Genomic DNA, 19,661 nt, shown 5'->3' on the forward strand with positions numbered 1-19,661 from the left:
CTACTACACTTGGTTAATCTTTGAAACTGGGTAATAGTAACTAAGCTGAAACTTTTCACAATTCTGAAAGGAAAGTAAAGAACAGGCCATCAAATTGAACAACCTTTTACGACTTTACAACAAAATGCTGTAACAAAACAATGACGTAACTGTTTCCTCCTTGTTTTACACTGCATATAATGTCAAAGCGTAGCTCAATATTCAAAAGTCATATGCAAGAATGATTAGGATTTGAAGCTTTGTATGAAGTTGGAGTATGTATTAGTCAAAATAAATCTGTTTACTAATTAGTGTGAAGTAACAATCATCCTCACCTGTTCTTGCCAAAATCGTATACTATTCTGTTTTTACTCTTTTCACTTGGCATAACTCTCTGCTTGCTTTTTGGCTTTTTTTTGGAAGCGTTGAGTTTTTTAAAAAATGTAAGTTAGATCTATGTGTAAATATACTGCAAATACAGCATTTTGCATTTCAAGGATCAGACCAAACAATGAATCAGTACTGCAACTGAACAGATTGTGGACATCTACCAAGGAGCAATTTCATTGTTTGCTCAAATTTGCAGTAGAATCTGACTTATGTCTGACTACTTTAAATTGAGAAACTGTCTAAAGGTGTTTTTATTTTATTTTGTTTCTGTGCTTTGAATAAATAAATTACAGTTATGTTGTACCATTATTCTTAAAAAAAAATCCAAGGTGCTTGATAGAAACATAATTAGGTAAAGCTTGATATTGAGCAAATGAAGGTCGTAATAGGAGGGCTGTATAAACATTTGGTCAAACAAGAGATTTTAAGAAAAATTTCAAACTTGATCAGAGGGAGAAAGTTAATAAGTTTATGGAAGGAATTCTGGAGCTTTGAGCTGATATAGAACATAGAACATAGAAGGATACAGCGCAGTACAGGCCCTTCGGCCCTCGATGTTGCGCCGACCGAATCCTACCTAACCTATACTAGCCCAATAACTTCCAAATGCCTATCCAATGCCCGCTTAAATGACCATAAAGAAGGAGAGTTCACCACTGCTACTGGCAGGGCATTCCATGAACTCACAACCCGCTGTGTGAAGAATCTACCCCTAACATCTGTCCTATACCTACCACCCCTTAATTTAAAGCTATGTCCCCTAGTAACACCTGACTCCATTAGCGGTAAAAGGTTCTTAGTATCTACCCTATCTAAACCCCTAATCATCTTATACACTTCTATCAGATCTCCCCTAAACCTTCTCTTCTCCAATGAGAACAGCCCCAAGTGCCTCAGCCTTTCCTCATAAGATTTTCCTACCATTCCAGGCAACATCCTGGTAAACCTCCTCTGCACTCGTTCTAAAGCTTCCACATCCTTCCTATAGTATGGCGACCAAAACTGCACACAATACTCCAGATGAGGCCTCACCAGAGTCTTATACAACTGCAACATGACCTCAGGACTCCGGAACTCAATTCCTCTGCCAATAAAGCCCAGTACACCATATGCCTTCCTCACAGCACTATTTACCTGGGTGGCAACTTTCAGAGATCTGTGTACATGGACACCAAGATCCCTCTGCTCATCCACACTACCAAGTAGCCTACTATTAGCCCAGTAATCCATCATCTTGTTATTCCTACCAAAGTGAACGACTTCGCACTTAGCTACATTGAATTCCATTTGCCACATTTCCGCCCAGCTCTGCAACTTATCTATATCCCGCTGTAACCTACCACTTCCTTCCTCACTATCCACAACTCCACCGACTTTTGTGTCATCCGCAAACTTGCTTACCCAGCTTTCAAGTCCTTCCTCTAGATCATTTATAAAGATAACAAAAAGCAATGGTCCCAAAACAGATCCTTGTGGTACACCGCTAGTAACTGCGCTCCAAGATGAACATAATCCATCAACTACTACCCTCTGTCTCCTTCCAGCCAGCCAATTCCTAATCCAAACCTCTAATGTATCCTCAATGCCATACCTCCGTAGTTTTAACATTAGCCTACCATGGGGAACCTTATCGAACGCCTTACTAAAATCCATATACACAACATCTACTGCTTTACCCTCATCCACTTCCTTAGTCACCTTCTCAAAGAACTCAATAAGGTTTGTGAGGCACGACCTGCCCTTCACAAAACCATGCTGGCTATCCCTGATCACGTTATTCCTACCCAGATGTTCATAAATCTTATCCCTTACCATTCTCTCTAAGACTTTGCCCACCACTGAAGTCAGACTCACTGGCCTATAGTTACTAGGGCTATCCCTACTCTCTTTCTTGAACAATGGGACCACATTCGCTATCCTCCAGTCCTCTGGTACTATTCCCGTTGACAATGACGACATAAAAATCCAGGCCAATGGCTCAGCTATCTCCTCCCTAGCTTCCCATAGGAACCTGGGGTAAATGCCATCAGGCCCAGGAGACTTATCTATATTCATCCTTTCCAATATTCCCAAAACCTCTTCCCTGCATATTTCCAGGGCATCCATTCTAATTATTTGTGATTCCATATTCACATCAGCAACAGTGTCCTGTTCCTGAGTGAATACTGATGAAAAGTACTGATTTAATGTCTCTCCAATCTCCTCCGCCTCCACACACAACTTCCCACTACTATCCTTGACTGGACCGATACCTACCCTAGTCATCCTTTTATTCTTGACATACCTATAGAAAGCCTTTGGGTTTTCCCTAATCCTACCAGCTAAAGACTTTTCATGTCCCCTTCTCGCTTCTCTTAGCTCCCTCTTTAGCTCCTTCCTGGCTACCTTATAACTCTCAATCGCCCCTACTGAACCTTCACGCCTCATCTTTACATATGCCGCCTTCTTCCCTTTCACAAGGGACTCCAATTCCTTACTAAACCACGGCTGCCTCACAAGGCCCTTTACACCATGCCTGACTGGTACATACCTATCAAGGACACCCAGTAGCTGCTCCTTGAACAATCCCCACATCTCATTAGTGTTCTTCTCTTGAAGCCTGTTTTTCCAATCCACACATCCTAAGTCATGCCTCACTGCATCATAATTTCCCTGCCCCCAGCTATAGCTCTTGCCCTGCGGCGCACGATTATCCCTCTCCATCACTAAAGTAAAAGTCACCGAGTTGTGGTCACTGTCCCCGAAGTGCTCACCTACCTCCAAGTCTAACACCTGGCCTGGTTCATTACCTAGAACCAAATCCAATATAGCCTCCCCTCTTGTTGGCCTGTCGACATATTGTGTCAGGAAACCCTCCTGCACACATTGTACAAACACCGACCCATCTAATGAACTCGAGCTATAGCTCTCCCAGTCAATATCTGGGAAGTTAAAGTCCCCCATAACAACCACCCTGCTACCTTCACTCTTTTCCTGAATCATCCTCGCAATATTATCCTCTACTTCTCTAGGACTATTAGGAGGCCTGTAGAAAACACCTAACAGGGTGACCTCACCTTTCCTATTTCTAACCTCAGCCCAGACTACCTCAGATGGCAAGTCCTCTTCCATCGTCCATTCCACTGCTGTGATACTGTCTTTGACAAGTAATGCCACGCCTCCCCCTTTTTTACCCCCATGTCTGATCCTACTAAAACATTTGAACCCTGGAACGTGCAACAGCCATTCTTGTCCCTGTTCTACCCACGTCTCTGTAATGGCCACAACATCGAAGTCCCAGGTACCAACCCACGCTGCAAGTTCACCTACCTTATTCCTTATACTTCTGGCATTGAAGTATACACACTTCAATCCACCTTTCTGGTTACAGGCACCCTCAGAGATCGCTGCATTATTCCTAACCTCCCTACACTCAAGGACCTGTACCCTAAAGCTACAGTCCTGGTTCCCATGCCCCCGCGGAGTTAGTTTAAACCCTCCCAAAGAGCACTAGCAAACCTCCCCCCAAGGATACTGGTGCCCCTCAGGTTCAGGTGTAGCCCATCCTTTTTATAGAGATATGGCTGAAGGATTTTAAAGGATTTGACCCATTTGAGTCTGCACTGACGGAAAACTACTCAAATCCTCACTAGTCCCACTTTCTAGCACCTGGTCCAATATTATGACATTTCAAGTACTCTACCAAGTACTTTTTAAAGGTTGCAACTTTTCCTACCTCAATTATCCTCCCAGATGGTGCATTCCAGATTCCCACCATCCTCTGGGTGAAAAGCTTTTCCTCATCCCTTCTAACTCTCCTGCATTCCACCTTAAAACTTTGTCCCCTTGTTATTGACCCTCCAACTAGGAAAGAGCTGTTACCTATTAGCTGTATCCATGCCCCTATAATCTTCTACGCTTCAATCAGGTCCTCTCTGAGTCGTCTCTGCTCCAGAGAAAACCACCTGAGCTTATCCAGATTTTCTTTATAGCTAAACTGCACCATTTCAGGCAACAATGTGGTGAAGCTTCTCTGCACCAACTCCAGTACAATTGCATCATTCTTATATCTCAGTGACCAGAACTGCAAACAGTGCTTCAGTTGTGACCTAACCAAAATCCTATACAGCTCCAACATAGCCTCTCTGCTCTTTTGAACTACCCTATTCACCTGTCCTGCCATCTTCAGGGATCTGTGGACAAGTATCCCAAGAGCTATCTGTTCCCCTGAGCTTCCTAGCATCCTGCCATTCAGAGAATTCCCTTGTCACCTTACTTTGAAACTGCATCATCTCGCACTTTTCAGTGTTAAATTCCATCTGCCACAGATATATCCATCTAAGCAACTCGTTTATATTCTCCTGTAACCTAAGACCACTTTCCTCACCAACTATTCTTAAATCATTCACAATTTTTTCACCATTAACATTGAATTTCATGAAACACATAATTATTAGCTCCTCCCAATCAAAATTCTCCTCTCATTGTAATTGGTCCTAGCTGCTCTCAAGGTAGTCAAGTTCCTTTCTACTCATTAGCAGCCCTCAGAGTTTTGTATTATCCGATAACATGATACCAACACAGCCAGGTAGGAAAAAAATAACTGCAGATATTGGAATCTGTATTTAAATCAAAAATTACTGGAGATCTCAGTGGGTCAGGGAGCATCCATAGACAGAGAGCAAGCTAACGTTTTGAGTCTAAATGCCTCTTCATCAGCTCTGATGAAGAGTCACCAGGCTCAGAACATTAGCTTGCTCTCTCCATGGATGCTGCCGAACCTTCTGTGACTTCCAGCATTTTTTGTTTGTTTTCACTGCCACAGACAATCTGTTGCATGGAACTTCAATGGTTACTTTTGCAGACACATTTTCTATTCAGCACCAGAGGTGGCTGATTGAAAATGGCATGTATTCAAGATTGAGTTTCTGCTATGGACTTTGATGTCACTGAACAGGCTGACTCCTAACTGCAGATCTTTGGTTACATGCAGCAGGGCATCCCTCAAGGTTGTAGAACCTAGAGTGCAGTAATTGCATCATTTTCTTGCTGTCTCTGCAGCTGAGCTACCTCATCACTAAGATGTTTGGGCTTGCACTTTGATGAACAAGTTGTTGTCATTTTAAACAATTGGTAATGATGACCTCCCAGACCTTGGCATTGAAGTTAAAATAAAACAAAAAACTACAGATATTGGAGATCTGAACCAAAAACAGAAACACTTCAGTTCTGATTATGAGTCACTGGATTTGAAATGTTAACTCTGCTTTTTTCCTACGAATGCTACCAGAAGCACTGAGTTTTGCCAGCAATTCTGTTTTGGTTAACATTGATGCTGTTGTGCTGAATGGAGAGCTTCAGAGTATCTTTGAATACGCTTCTTTCTTCTTCTTTGAAAAAATTAATAGAGTTAAGAAAACAAAACCTGGCAGAGGCAATGTTTTTTTGCTATCCAGTCCCAGTGGCCAGTCTGTCATAATTGATTTTGCAGGACCTTTGCTTAAATATTTATAGTCTTGGCTTCAGAAAGGCACGAGGGTTGTTTGGAGATCCTGCTGAGTTCAGATCATAAAGCGGAGACATTACTGATAGAATTTTTTGTGTGCTGTTCTGTGTTATTGAAGCACAGTCCTGGTCACCAGTGTGGTACGGGAGTGTGGTCATGGCACTGATTTATCCATTGGGACTTTATAGAGGTCTTTGCTGTCAAATAGTGGATGCCACTGACTGTATAAAGCTGAGCTAGTACAGCTGATGTGTTGGTTTGCCTTGTCAGTGTTGGCCTTTTGAGAGGGGCAGCTGCCAAGGTCTTGGAAGTGCTCAACATATTGTAGAGTCTGTCCTTCAGTATGCATGGCAGATGGAATATTTGACTGACTAGGTGTGGGTTGGTATGGGTTTGAATTACGCCAGAAGTGATGTCACTGTTTTAGGTCATCACCAGGACTGGTTCAATGAAAGCAATGGTCTGGGCTCTGGAGGAGTTTAGTACAGTAGGATATTTTAAATTCTGTTTTTCGAATGTTGAGTTGGATGTATGAAAGTTCTGCATGTCCTTTAAATCTACATTCTTTTTTGTCCTTGAAAGTTGACAAAACAAACCTTGTATCAACCAACACCTAGTCAGCCAAATATTCCACCTGAAAATGTGTTGCTGGAAAAGCGCAACAGGTCAGGCAGCATCAAAGGAACAGGAAATTCGATGTTTCGGGCATAAGCCCTTCATCAGGAATTTCCTGTTCCTTGGATGCTGCCTGACCTGCTGTGCTTTTCCAGCAACACATTTTCAGCTCTGATACTCCAGCATCTGCAGGCCTCACTTTCTCCTCAAATATTCCACCTGCCATGCATATTGAAGGAGAGACTCTGCAACTCTATCTTGATAATTTCTTTCCTTTTTATGGAATAAAGGTGTCACTAACAAGGCTGTAATTTGCGACCTTTTTCCTATTTGACCTTGAACTGATGGGTTCTCTAGGCCATTCCAGAGGCCAATTAAGAGCCACCACATTGCTGTGGGCCTACAATCACATGCAAATTTCCTCCCTTAAATTACATTAATGAACCAAATGGGATTAGTGTTGTTGACAATGGTTACATGATTGCATTTGACTTGCTTGTAACTTCCAGATTTTATTGAATTCAAATTTCCACCACCTACCATGATAGGATTCAAATCATATTTTAGGGTGGCACGGTGGCTCAGTGGTTAGCTCTGCTGCCTCACCTGGGTTTGATTTTACCCTCCCGGCAACTGTCTGTTTAGAGTTTGCACGTTCTCCCTGTGTCTGCGTGGGTTTCCTTCAGGTGCTCCGGTTTCCTCCCACAATCCAAAGATGTGCAGGTTAGGCAAATTGGCCATGCTAAATTGCCCATAGTGTTCAGGGATTTGTAGGTTAAGTGCATTAGTCAGAGGTAAATATTGAGTAATAGGCTAGAGGATGGGTCTGGATGTGTTATTCTCCAGAGGGTAGATGTGGACCTGTTGGGCAAAATGGCCTGTTTCCACACTGTAGGAATTCTATGATATGCCTAAAGCATTAGCCTGGAGTTCTGGATTACCACATTGTAACAATATCTTCACCTGCCCATAAATATGATGATGTTAGGGGAAAGCCTATATAGAGTTATTTCCCTATATAGCTGGGATCAGAGCCCTGCCTACCCACAGTTCCAAAATAAAAAACACAGTCTGGAGGCAATGCTATATTTTAATTCCAATATGAGTTGTGTACTATGTGTAATTTGGTTATTGAGGAGTTAGTTGGCATCTATTCTGGTTTGAGAATTAAAACACCAACAGCAGCTTATTTATAGAAACAGATATTGCATCATTAGTGAATGTGATTGTAAACATTAAATTTCCATTTAAAAATCAAGATATGGCTCTCTATTTCTAACCTACTTCTCTTGAGGTTTAACAAAAATAACTGCTGCATATTCACTTCATAATTAAAATGTAATGAAATTTCCCAGCAGATCTTTGTTCCTCCGTAGAAAAAAATTAAAATGCCTTACTGTTTTATTTAAACTTTTGATGTATCACTTAATCAGTATTATTTGTAGAATATTTTTGGTGCACCTTTTTTTTAAAGTTCAGTAATAGAAAAAGATTTGTTAGTGTTGATTGTGCCATTTAAGTTACCCTTTCAAGATCTGCAATGTCTTTCCTTAACGACTATGCATCTGTTTTGATTTGATTTATTTATTGTGACGTGTGCCAAAGTACAGTGAAAAGCTTTGTTTACGAGCAGTACAGGCAAATCACAGTAAGCAAGGATATACAGATCAGAATGACAGAGGCATACAGGTTACATTGCACAGGCATGCACCAGGAGAGAAAAATGTTAGTAAGGTCAGCATTGTTTGAGGCTAGAGAGTTCATTGATCAGTCTAAAATGGCCAGGGAGAAGCTGTTCCTGAACCAGCATGTGTTCAGGCTTCTGTATCTTCTGTGTGATGGGAGAGATTGTAGGCGATCATTACAGGCATATAATTGGTCCTTGATAATGTTGTAAAAACAAAGACTACAGATGCTGAAACCAGATTCTGGCTCAGTGGTGCTGGAAGAGCACAGCAGTTCAGGCAGCATCCAAAGTGCAGCGAAATCGACGTTTCGGGCAAAAATCCTTCTTGAGCTGTGTCCACGGTTGGAAGGTTAGCAGCCGCAATGGTCTCGGCTGCACATATTACCTTCTGTAGTTTATTACCGTCTTGGGCAGAGCAGTTGCCATACCAGGCCATTGTGCACCTCGACAATATGCTTTCATTGATGCATCTGTCGAAGTCAGTGAGGGTCCTTATGGATGCGCCAAATATCCTGAGCTGTCTGAATAAGAAATGTTGTGCTGGCTTAACCATCGCATCTACTTGGGAAATCCAACACCGATTGTCTGTTATTGTCACCCTGTGGAACTCGACACTCTCCAGCCTCTCAACCTCTGTTCCATTGATACAGATAGTGGTGTGTTCTCCTCCTTTCTTTCTGAAATCAATGATCAGTTCTTTAGTTTTGCTGACGTTGAGAGAGAGGTTGTTCTCAATGCACCATGTCACCAAGCTCTCTAATTGCCCTTCTGTATTTTGATCTTGTGTCCAATTTTATTTGGTAATGCTAGAACAAAGCTCCATGGATGTCTATCCAAGTGAAAGGTATTATATAAATATAAAAGTTTTGAGGACACTAAAGCAAATTGACAAGTTAGGTTGAGCATATGTCAATTGTGATGTAGTGACAAATGCCTAAGGGGATAATTTAACATAAGGTGCATTCTGGTATAATGTGTGTTTCGCTAACACGAGTTGGTATAGTGAGTTTGAATTGTGGACACTATGTGGATAACGCAAACTTTCAATCAAACAGGTATAGAAATTTTCAATCATGATCTTCTACAGTGTGATTTTCTACAACAGTTTTCTAAAGTGACAGCTACAAAGGAATGCATCTGTCACATTTTACCAGAACATACAAAGAAAGCAAAATTCCAAAGGAAGGACCTACTGTCTATGATTAATTTCAAGTTGAATGTACTATCAAACTTTAAAAAAAACTGTACCAAGATGGGTGACAAGCCAGAAGATTTGGACTTAATGTAAAAATTTGTGGACGGCACGGTGGCACAGTGGTTAGCACTGCTGCCTCACAGCGCCTGAGATCCAGGTTCAATTCCCGACTCAGGCAACTGACTGTGTGGAGTTTGCACGTTCTCCCCGTGTCTGCGTGAGTTTCCTCCGGGTGCTCCGGCTTCCTCCCACATCACAAAGATGTGCGGGTCAGGTGAATTGGCCATGCTAAATTGCCCATAGTGTTAGGTAAGGGGTAAATATAGGGATATGGGTGGGTTGTGCTTCGGCGGGTCGGTGTGGACTTGTTGGGCCGAAGGGCCTGTTTCCACACTGTAAGGAATCTAATCTAAAAAAAAGGAATGACATAAAAATTCATAAGGAGCGAAAATTACAGAAAGCTAGCTGGAAATATTAAAATTGATTCTAGGAGCTTCTGTAGAATTTGATCCCAGAAAGCAGATAGTAAGTGAATGCTGATCTGACAGAAAGTGAGCTCGAGGAATTAAGAATGCAAATAAGAATAGGGCACTTGAGTTGAATAGATTATTATGCTAGGTAAAAACAAGGACTGCAGATGCTGGACACCAGATTCTGAAGGGTGCCTGCTGAGTGGAGAGATAAATGAGTGGGGTGGGGTGGGAGTGGGGAGAAAGTAGCATAGAGTGCAATAGGTGAATGGGGGTGGGGATGGAGGTGATAGGTCAGAGAGGAGGGTGGGGAAGGTAGCAAAGGGTACAATGGGTGAATGGGGGTGAGGATGAAGGTGATAGGTCAGAGAGGATTGGATAGGTGGAAAGGAAGATAGGCAGGTAGGACAGGTCATGGGGACGGTGCTGAGCTGGAAGGTTGGAGCTGGGGTGAGGTGGGGCTAGGAGAAATGTGGAAACTGGTGAAATCCACATTGAAGACACGGGGTTGAAGTGTTCCAAGACAGAAGATGAGGAATCTTCCTCCGGGTGTCGGGTGGTGAGGGAGCGGTGGTGGAGGAGGCCCAGGACCTGCATGTCCTAGGCAGAGTGGGAGGGAGAATTGAAATTTTGGGCCACAGGGCGGTGGGATTGATTGCTGCGGTGTCCCGGAGATGTTCCCTAAAGCGCTGTACTAGGAGGCGTCCAGTCTCCCCAGTGTAGAGGAGACCGCATCGGGAGCAACGGATCAATAAATAACATTGCTGGGATGTGCAGGTAAAACTTTGGATGTGGAAGGCTCCTTTTTAGGGCCTTGGATGGAGATGAGGGAGGAGGTGTGGGTGCAGATTTTGCAATTCCTGCAGTGGCAGGGGAGGGTGCTGGGGGGGAAGGGGGGGGGTTGTTGGGGTGTGTGGACCTGACTAGGTAGTCACGGAGGGAACGGTCTCTGCAGAAAGCGGAAAGGGAAATATATCCCTGATGGTGGGGTCCGTTTGGAGGTGGTGGAAATGTCGTCTGATGATGTGATTTATGTGAAGGTATTCAGGCTAAAATTAACGTCCAAGAAATAGCTGTAAATTGAGGAAATAGGCTGGCGAAATGCAAACAAATTGCTCCAGATTTTATTTTAAAAATGTTCATGGCATGGGTGTTAACTGGCTAAGTCAGAATTTATTACCCATCCCTAGTTGCTCAGAGGTCAGTCTAGAATTACCCACAATGTTGTGGCTCTTTCATCCTATGGAGACCAGAACAGGTAAGGATGGAACATTTCCTGGAGGGCATAAATGAACTAGATGGATTTTTATGATAATTGGAAAGGGTTGTATGGTCGTCATGACCTATGAAGGGATACTGGGTCAGTTAGAACTATATTCACTGGAATTTAGAAGAAGAATGAGAGATCATCTCATAGAAATCGTAAAATTCTAACAATACTAGACACACTAAAGCAGGAGGAGCATTCCTGATGATTGGGCATCTAGAGTTAGGGGTCATCCTCTAAGGATATGGGGTAGGTTATTTAGAAGTGAGATGAAAAATTACTTCACCCAGAGAATGGCGAGCCTGTAGAATTAGGCGAAGGTGAGGTCTGCAGATGCTGGAGATCAGAGTCAAGATTAGAGTGGCTCTGGAAAAGCATAGCAGGTCAGGCAGCATCTGAGGAGCAGGAAAATCGACGTTTTGGGCAAAAGCCCTTCATCAGGAACAGCTTTTGCCTGAAACGTCAATTTTCCTGCTCCTCAGATGCTGCCTGACCTGCTGTACTTTTTCAGCACCACTCTAATCTTGAGCCTGTGGAATTGTCTGCCACTGAAAGCAGTTGAAGCTAAAATATTGATTGTTTTCAAGAAGGAGTTAGACATAGTTCACAGGGCCGAAGGTATGGGGAGAAAGCAGGAACGTGGTACTGAATTAGATGGACGTCCACAATCTTATTGAATGGTGGAGCAGGTGCAAAAGGCTGAATGGCCTACTTATGCCCGTATTTTCTACATTTGTGTCATCATTAAGCCCGCTTTTTATTCCAAATTTTTATTGAATTCAAAATATGCATGATTCGACCCTGTGTCCTCAGAACATTGGCCTGAGAATCTGCATTACTTGTTCAGTCATATTGGCACTACATTATCACTGCCTGACGGGAGAAAGGATACTGTGCAAAATATTGGAACTGCAAGTTGATAAGCCCCTGGGTCCTAATGGACTTCATCCTAGGATTTGAAAGCTCGTGCTTTTTAATTTTCTAAAATTCCATAGATTTGAGGAAAGATCCATTCGATTGGAAAATAGCAAATATACTTATTCAAAAAGCTAACTATTGTTGAATGTTACAGCAGGACACTTAGAAAACTCCTTGGTAATTGGGCAGTCAACGTGGTTTAATCAATCTATTGGATTCTTTGTGAGGAAGTAATCATGCTGTAATATAAAGGAGAACCAGTGAATTTACTGTCTTAGATTTTCAGAATACCTTTTGATAAGACTCCATATATAAAAGATTATTGCAGAAAATAAGCTTGGGCTATAGTTTGAAGGAGTATAGGTATTGTTTGAAAATTGGCTGGCCAAACAGGACTCAATTTGTTTGGGAAGATATAACAAGTGGTTTGTGAAAGGTACTAGTGCTGAAGTCTCAACTTTTTACAATTTACATAAGATCATAAGACGTTAGAGGTTCCTTCGTGATGAAGGACTCCTGCTCGAAACATCGATGTTCCTGCTCCTCGGATACTGCCTGACCTGCTGTGCATTTCCAGCACCATTCTAATCTTGATATAAGATGTTAGAGCAGGTAGGGCAGTTCAGCCCATTGAAACCATTCAGCCCATTCAATGAGGCCACGGCTGTTCTAAAAACCCTCAATTCTACTTTCTTGCTTTTTCCCCATAACCCTTGATTCCCTTGCTGATTAAAACTCTGTCTGCCTCAGCCTTGAAAATATGTAATGATTTAGCCATAACAATCCTCTGCAGTGGAGAATTCCATAGATTGATGATGCTCTGACAGAAGAAATTTGACTTAAATGAAGGATCCTCTATTCTGATATTATGCTGTATGGTCCTAGACACACTCGAGGGGAAACAATCGTTCAGTATGTACCCTGTCCAACTTTACTAAAATTAATTCATTTTTTTGATACTTATAATACTTGGGAATTGCAGAACTTGAACTTGTGATTATTTCCAGCATTGTGGGTCAAGTATATGAATTGTGTCTTGTAAATTGCTTCTTGCTTTGCTGCTTGTTATTTCCTTCCTTTTCTCATGCTTGGTTCAACCATGTTTTTTCTGGAGGGCCTAAATAGAAGACATGCTGCAATGATGGAAGAACAAGATTTAAGCTATTTTCTTGCAGTTCCAGATGTCAAACTTACTGGTGCATAGAATTTTCCAGCCCTACTTCAGTGTTCTTTTCCACGCATGGAATAGAGTTCAGAGTTGCTGAATGGTAGATTATGAATTATCTGTTTTTCACATTATAGATCCTTGAATCCATGCCAATGACTGAGGAGGTGGAAGAACTGCTTCGTGTTCTTGGTCCATTCTATGAACTTGTTGATGACAAAAAACAACCAATATCACCTTATGCAATCTCATCAGGTTAGATATTTTAGAAAGTCATATAATGTTTCTATTAATTTCAATTAATTGTTTGAACTTTGTTTATGTTTACCTTAACACTACAAGAAAATAATGTTTTCTGCTCCAAAAAGAACATTACTTTATCGTTTGTTTCAAACACATTTTAATCATGTGTTCTGATGTTCTGCTTTCTGCATCCTGCGTTGACTATGCAGGCCGATTGGAGAAAGTGATTAAATCACTTGAAGGTAAGGATTATTTCAAATGCATTTTTCTTATGCATGAATGGTAGAATACATTTTACATCTGTTTAAAGCATTTTCTGAAACTTGGATAATTTTAAATAAAAAATCCACCATAGACATCAACATTAAGGCACCGACACATCTGAGAGGGCCATTGGGGGATGAATAAACATAATTATATGTGTGAAGTTCAATTTTCAATGTGGGGAAAATTGAATTGAATTTGAATTGAACTGAATTGAATTTATTGTCACGTGTTCTGAGGCACAGTGAAAAATTTTGTCTTGCAAGCAATACAGGCAGATTAGAGTTAAGTAGCCCAGATAAGTAAATAATATGTAAACAGGGGGCAAAAACAAAAACACAGGTACAGGCGAATATTAAGAGTTTGAGTGTCCATTCAGTATGCTGACAACAGTAGGGTAGAAACTGTTTTGAAACTGGTTAGTGCATGTGTTCAGGCTTCTGTACCTTCTCCCTGATGGTAGAGGGTGGAGAAAAACATTACCAGGGTGGGATGCATTTTTGAGAATGCTGGCAGCCTTTCCTTGACAGCAGACCTGGTAGATGGATTCTGTAGATCGGAGGATGGCCTTTGTGATTGCCCGGGCTGAGTTCACCACTCTCTGTAACCTTCTCCGATCTTGAATGGTACAGTTGCCATACCAGGTAGTGATACATCCAGACAGAATGCTCTCGATGGAGCACCTATAAAAGTTGCAAGGGTATTAAAGTTACCATTTAGTCCAGAGTTGATCCTTGGGTGCTGTGGTTATGTCATGGTTATAAAGTTCAGTTTGAATTTGAAACAGAGCAATTTAAAAATTTGCCTTTGTTTATTTTTGCTGCAGCAGCAACCTTCAGTAAATGACATTTAAGGTTAAAGGCACTTTGCACAAAACAAGAACTAGTTGTTCTAAGTTGAATTATTTTTAAACCTAAAAAAAATTAATTTTGCTCTTTTTAATTCACTCAACCAATGTAACAATAATTGCTCAACAAATTTGCATAGGTCAAAAGCGTTTAAACCATAGGTCATACTTTTTATATTTTATATGATTGCTGCAAAAATTGTCTTTGTAATTCAAGTTAAAACTGTGGCTTTTTTTTATATTTAAAAGGCTTGACTTTTCAAATGTTAAGTGACAGCTACCATGTTAAAGATATTTTGTCCTCCAATATTATTTTCTTCAATTTACCAAAAGCAAAACTGGCACCTTGGAGGTGGTGGTAATTTTTGTCTGTGTTTGCTTTCATTGACAGTTGGCTCCCAAGATACATGTACTAAACCTTCCAGGACCTCTGCTTGATTTTAATCTGTGTTGAGTTGTATTGTGATTTTAGAGCTGGTTAGAAGAGAATTTTACATTTTTTTAATATATGTAATAAAATGCCCATTGTTTCATTATGTTTTGGAGTAGGAGTTGATAATGACCTGGAGTTCAGTTTCTGAGTGAGCGCACATAAGCATCGTGGAGCCATGGAAATGTACAGCACTGATACAGACCCTTTGATCAACTCGTCCATGTCAACCAGATATCCTAACCTAACTTAGTCCCAATTGCCAGCACTTGGTCATATCCCTCTAAACCCTTCCTATTTATATACCCATCTAGATGCCATTTAAATGTTGCAGTTGTACCAGCCTCCACCACTTTCTCTGGCAGCTCATTCCATAATTGCACCACCCTTAGGTGTTGCAATATTGCCTCTTAGGTCCCTTTTATATCTTGCCCCTCTCAACCTAAACCTGTGCCCTCCCCCCACCCCAGGGAAAAGATTTTGTCTGTTTATCTTATCTATGCCCCTCATGATTTTATAAATCTCTGAGGTCACCCCTCAGCCTTCCCGCTCCAAGGAAAACAGTCCCAGTTTATTCAGCCTCTCCCAATAGCTCAAATCCTCCAACCCTGGCAACATCCTGGTAAATCTTTTTTTTAGATTACTTAGTGTGGAAACAGGCCCTTCGGCCCAACAAGTCCACACCGACCCGCCGAAGCGTAACCCACCCATATCCCTACATTTAGCCCTTTTACCTAACACTACGGGCAATTTAGCATGGCCAATTCACCTGACCCGCACATCTTTGGACTGTGGGAGGAAACCGGAGCACCCGGAGGAAACCCACGCAGACACGGGGAGAACGTGCAAACTCCACACAGTCAGTCGCCTGAGTCGGGAACTGAACCCGGGTCTCAGGCGCTGTGAAGCAGCAGTGCTAACCACTGTGCCACCGTGCTGCCCACTATGCCACCGTGCCGCCCTTTCCTGAACCCTTTCAAGTTTCACAACATCCTCCCGATGGAAGGAGACCAGAATTCCAAAAGTGGTCTAACCAACATTCTGCACAGCCACAACATGACCTCCACCTATATTCAATGACAAATAAAGGAAAGCATACCAAACGCTGCCTTTACTATCCTATCTACCTGCGACTCCACTTTCAAGGAGCTATGAACCTGCACTCCAAGGTCTCTTTGTTCAGCAACACTCCCTAAGACCTTAACATTAAGTATATGAGTCCTGCTAAGATTTGTTTTCCCAAAATGCAACACTTGGCATTTATCTAAATTAAACTCCATCTGCCACTCTTTAGTCCAACGAAATTAATTGGCATATGGAATTTAGTAGAGATAGTTGTTAGATCATGCAAAATTTCTGACATTTGCAGTTTGCCCTTGTTCCATATTTGATACATTTATCTAGTTTCTTTTTCTTAAATATCCAGATCTTGGCAATGTTTTCAGCTCACCCAAGAACTGTAATAAGATGAATGGAAAGGTTGAAGGCAATGATAGCGGTGCAGAATCTGAACAGGAGGAGGAGGAGGATGATGATATAACAGATGGTGATGATAATACAGGTAAAAATACAGTAAATGCCCTGATTACAATTTTCTTAATCATCGCAAAATATTCTATAAAAGCATCGACATTCAGAGCATATGTGGAATATATTATTTAAATTGTTTTTAAACGATGCAGATTGAATTTTGTATTTTGCATAAACTCATGAATATTTTGGCTTGCACAAAAACTACATCAGCATACTTTTAGAAACTACAGATTAGTGTGAAAGTTTACAATATTAGTAGGGATTTACTGCAAGATTTTTCACTTGCTTGGAAACTTGCCAAATAGCATTGCGACTAACGTTTTGGCAGTTTGGAACAACATAGTACTGAAGTGTAGTGTAAGCTGTTCATAACCAGTTGACTTGTGTACTATGTTTTGGCTATTTAAAGCAGCTGTTTATGCCTTATTTCCTTTTCTGTTCCACTTTACAGGTTTATACTTGCTCACTTCAACTATTGTGCAAACTGTAACATACCAGAAGGATTAACTATTTATCATTACTTTACAGCTATGATTGATTTGTTGCAGCATGCTACAGCTGCCCCAACAGCTGATTACTGCAGCTAATTATTATTCTAAAGTGAAATTGTAAATTGCAGAACCATGTTCTTCATAATATTTGCTAGTTAAAGTAACAATGTCTGTTTATTATGAAATTGATTTACCATTGACTGTTATTGTTTGAAATTGGGATTTGCAGTTGTTCTCTAATGTAGCTGATTTTTCCAGGCTGGTACAATTGCAACATTTAAAAGGCATCTGGATGGGTACATGAATAGGAAGGGTTTGGAGGGATATGGCCGGGTGCTGGCAGGTAGGACTAGATTGGGTTGGGATATCTGGTCGGCATGGACGGTTTGGACCGAAGGGTCTGTTTCCATGCTATACATCTCTGACTCTGTCCTGTTTTCAGCATAACTATATTGCCCATCTTCATGCATATTCCTTTGGTTGAAATGTGAATTCCAAAAACTTGGAATTACAATCAGCTCCATCGTTTGTTCCAGAAACTCAAATAAATTTTCAGGAAAGTGTTCTTTCTATTGTCACAGCATCTCCATTTATGTTGTCTGATGTAACCATTTATTCCACGACATTACTTTTTCTCAACTTATGTTTTTGCATGACCTGTTCTTGACCCTCCTGTCAAGCTCATTAATGAAAAACCGGAAGAACTGCAGGTGTTGAAAATTAGAAACAAAATAGAAATTGCTAGAAAATCTAGCAGATCTGGCAGAATCTGTGGAAAGAAATCCAAGTTAATGTTTCGGGTCCTGTTCAGGTTCCCTTGAAGGATCACTGTGCCACAATGTTAACTCTGATTTTTCTGCGCTGCCAGACCTGCTGAGATTTTCCAGCAATTTCTGTTTTGAAGCTCATCTGTGAATTGAATTCTTGATAGTGGACTATTTTGGCTTATTTATAGTGGCGAAATAATAACTGAGGATTGACTTAAGATTTTCTCTTTTTATGACATTGCTTTCTTTACAAAATGAGAATAAAGTCCCTGAATAGCATTGATGCAAAAGCCACGTCTTCAGTAATATTGTTTAACTTAAGCAGGAGGAAAATTGAATGGCTTAGTTAAGTGAACATAGTGCTCTGACCAGTGGTCAAAAAACAGCTGAAAGAAATCACAGTAAAATAAATAGAAAAGCAAGTTACAAAATGGAATCATTTAATTCAGATTATTTTTAAAACTGTTGGAATTCCTAGATTGTATTAAACATATAAATCTTCCCATTAGATCTTTTTAGTAGTGTTGAGCATGCTAATCTTTTTTATGTCACTCAGGAAAAACATTGAGCCAAGACATAAGTAGTTAGATTGACTCTTATTAACAAGATGTAATTTACTTTGATTTAGAGAGAACTAATCTCCCATGTCTTAGAGAGGAAGACAGGTGGACTAATAAGCATCTTGTAAATGTTCTACAATTCAATTAGATAATGGCTGCTTTTTATTGCCTTTCCATTCACTTCCCTTTCTATTCTACTACTTCACTCAAGACAATTACCCAACTCAAGTTTATCAGTCTCAATCTGGTAAATTTTAATTGACCCAACATTTGTAGCTGTTGTTACAGATTTCCAGTATTCTTATGAATGACTGTTATCAGTTTCACTTCTAAATGTTCAGATTGTAACTTTAATACTATGCCTTCGTGTTTCATATTATTCTACTAAAAGAAGTAGATTCTATATATGTACCCTATTGAAATCCTTTTATCAATTTGAACTATCTTGATTAGGTAAAATCTTCAATTGTCTGAACTCAAGGAAATACAAAACACGTTTGTGCAACCTGTTCTTGCAGTTTAATTCTTTCTGCCTCAATACAGTGTATTATTTGGATAAATTTTGTGTTTGTATTCAAGGCCAGTCTATTTTTCAGAGATTTAGTGATGAACTTATTAAGCCCTGCTGAAGAGCATCTGGCCAGACTCCAGACTAGACTTTTATTGATTTGTGCACCAGAGAACCCATATTCCTTTGCTCCACTACAGCTCTTAGCCTCTCAACAATTATGATTCCCTCTCGATCTCTCTGCCATCAATAATTAAACCCCGTCTGGTATAATCTTCCACTTCTCTCACCAAGGGGGAGGCAATGGCCAGAGGTATTATCGTTAGACTATTATTCCAGACAATGCTGTAGTGACCTGAGTTCAAATCCTGCCATGGCAGATGCTGGAATTTGAATTCAATAAAATTCTGGAATTAAGAGTTTAATGATGATCATGAAATGTTGTCGACTGTTGGGAAAAACACATGTAATTCACGAATCTCCTTTAGGAAAGAAAAACATCCTAATCTGGTCTGGCCTACATGTGACTTCAGACTCTCAGCAATCTGGTTGACTGTTAACTGCCCTTGGGCAATTAGAGAAGGGCATCACCAGCCAGCGACATCCACATCCCAACCCATGAGTGAATAATTTTTTAAAAGTCTAAGGGCCTTTAAATTTAGCAGATTGCAAACTCGAACATAAAAGTTCTCCCAGTCCTTCACCCAGGACAGTAATTTATGAAAAGTAAGTAATATAGTAAAATACTGAGACTAACCCACAAGTCCCATTTCACTAATTGCAGAAGTTCTTTTTTTTAATCACTTCTCTCTTACCAGCTATTTGTCAGTTTGTGACACAAGGTTAT

The 19,661-nt window shown here is 40.7% G+C and overlaps 1 protein-coding gene across 8 annotated transcripts in view; it reads left to right on the top strand.

Annotated features, from left to right (window-relative positions):
• acbd5a (acyl-CoA binding domain containing 5a) overlaps positions 1-19,661 on the top strand; it is an 84,353-nt gene that overhangs the window by 34,500 nt on the left and 30,192 nt on the right. For all 8 annotated transcript variants that reach the window (XM_060825031.1, XM_060825029.1, XM_060825027.1 and 5 more), the window contains 2 exons: positions 13,309-13,426; positions 16,382-16,516. In XM_060825031.1, the coding sequence (XP_060681014.1) occupies positions 13,309-13,426; positions 16,382-16,516 (253 nt within the window). The remainder of the gene's footprint in view (positions 1-13,308; positions 13,427-16,381; positions 16,517-19,661) is intronic.

This window comes from Hemiscyllium ocellatum, chromosome 5, assembly GCF_020745735.1.
Source record: "Hemiscyllium ocellatum isolate sHemOce1 chromosome 5, sHemOce1.pat.X.cur, whole genome shotgun sequence".
Classification (NCBI taxonomy): domain Eukaryota; kingdom Metazoa; phylum Chordata; class Chondrichthyes; order Orectolobiformes; family Hemiscylliidae; genus Hemiscyllium; species Hemiscyllium ocellatum.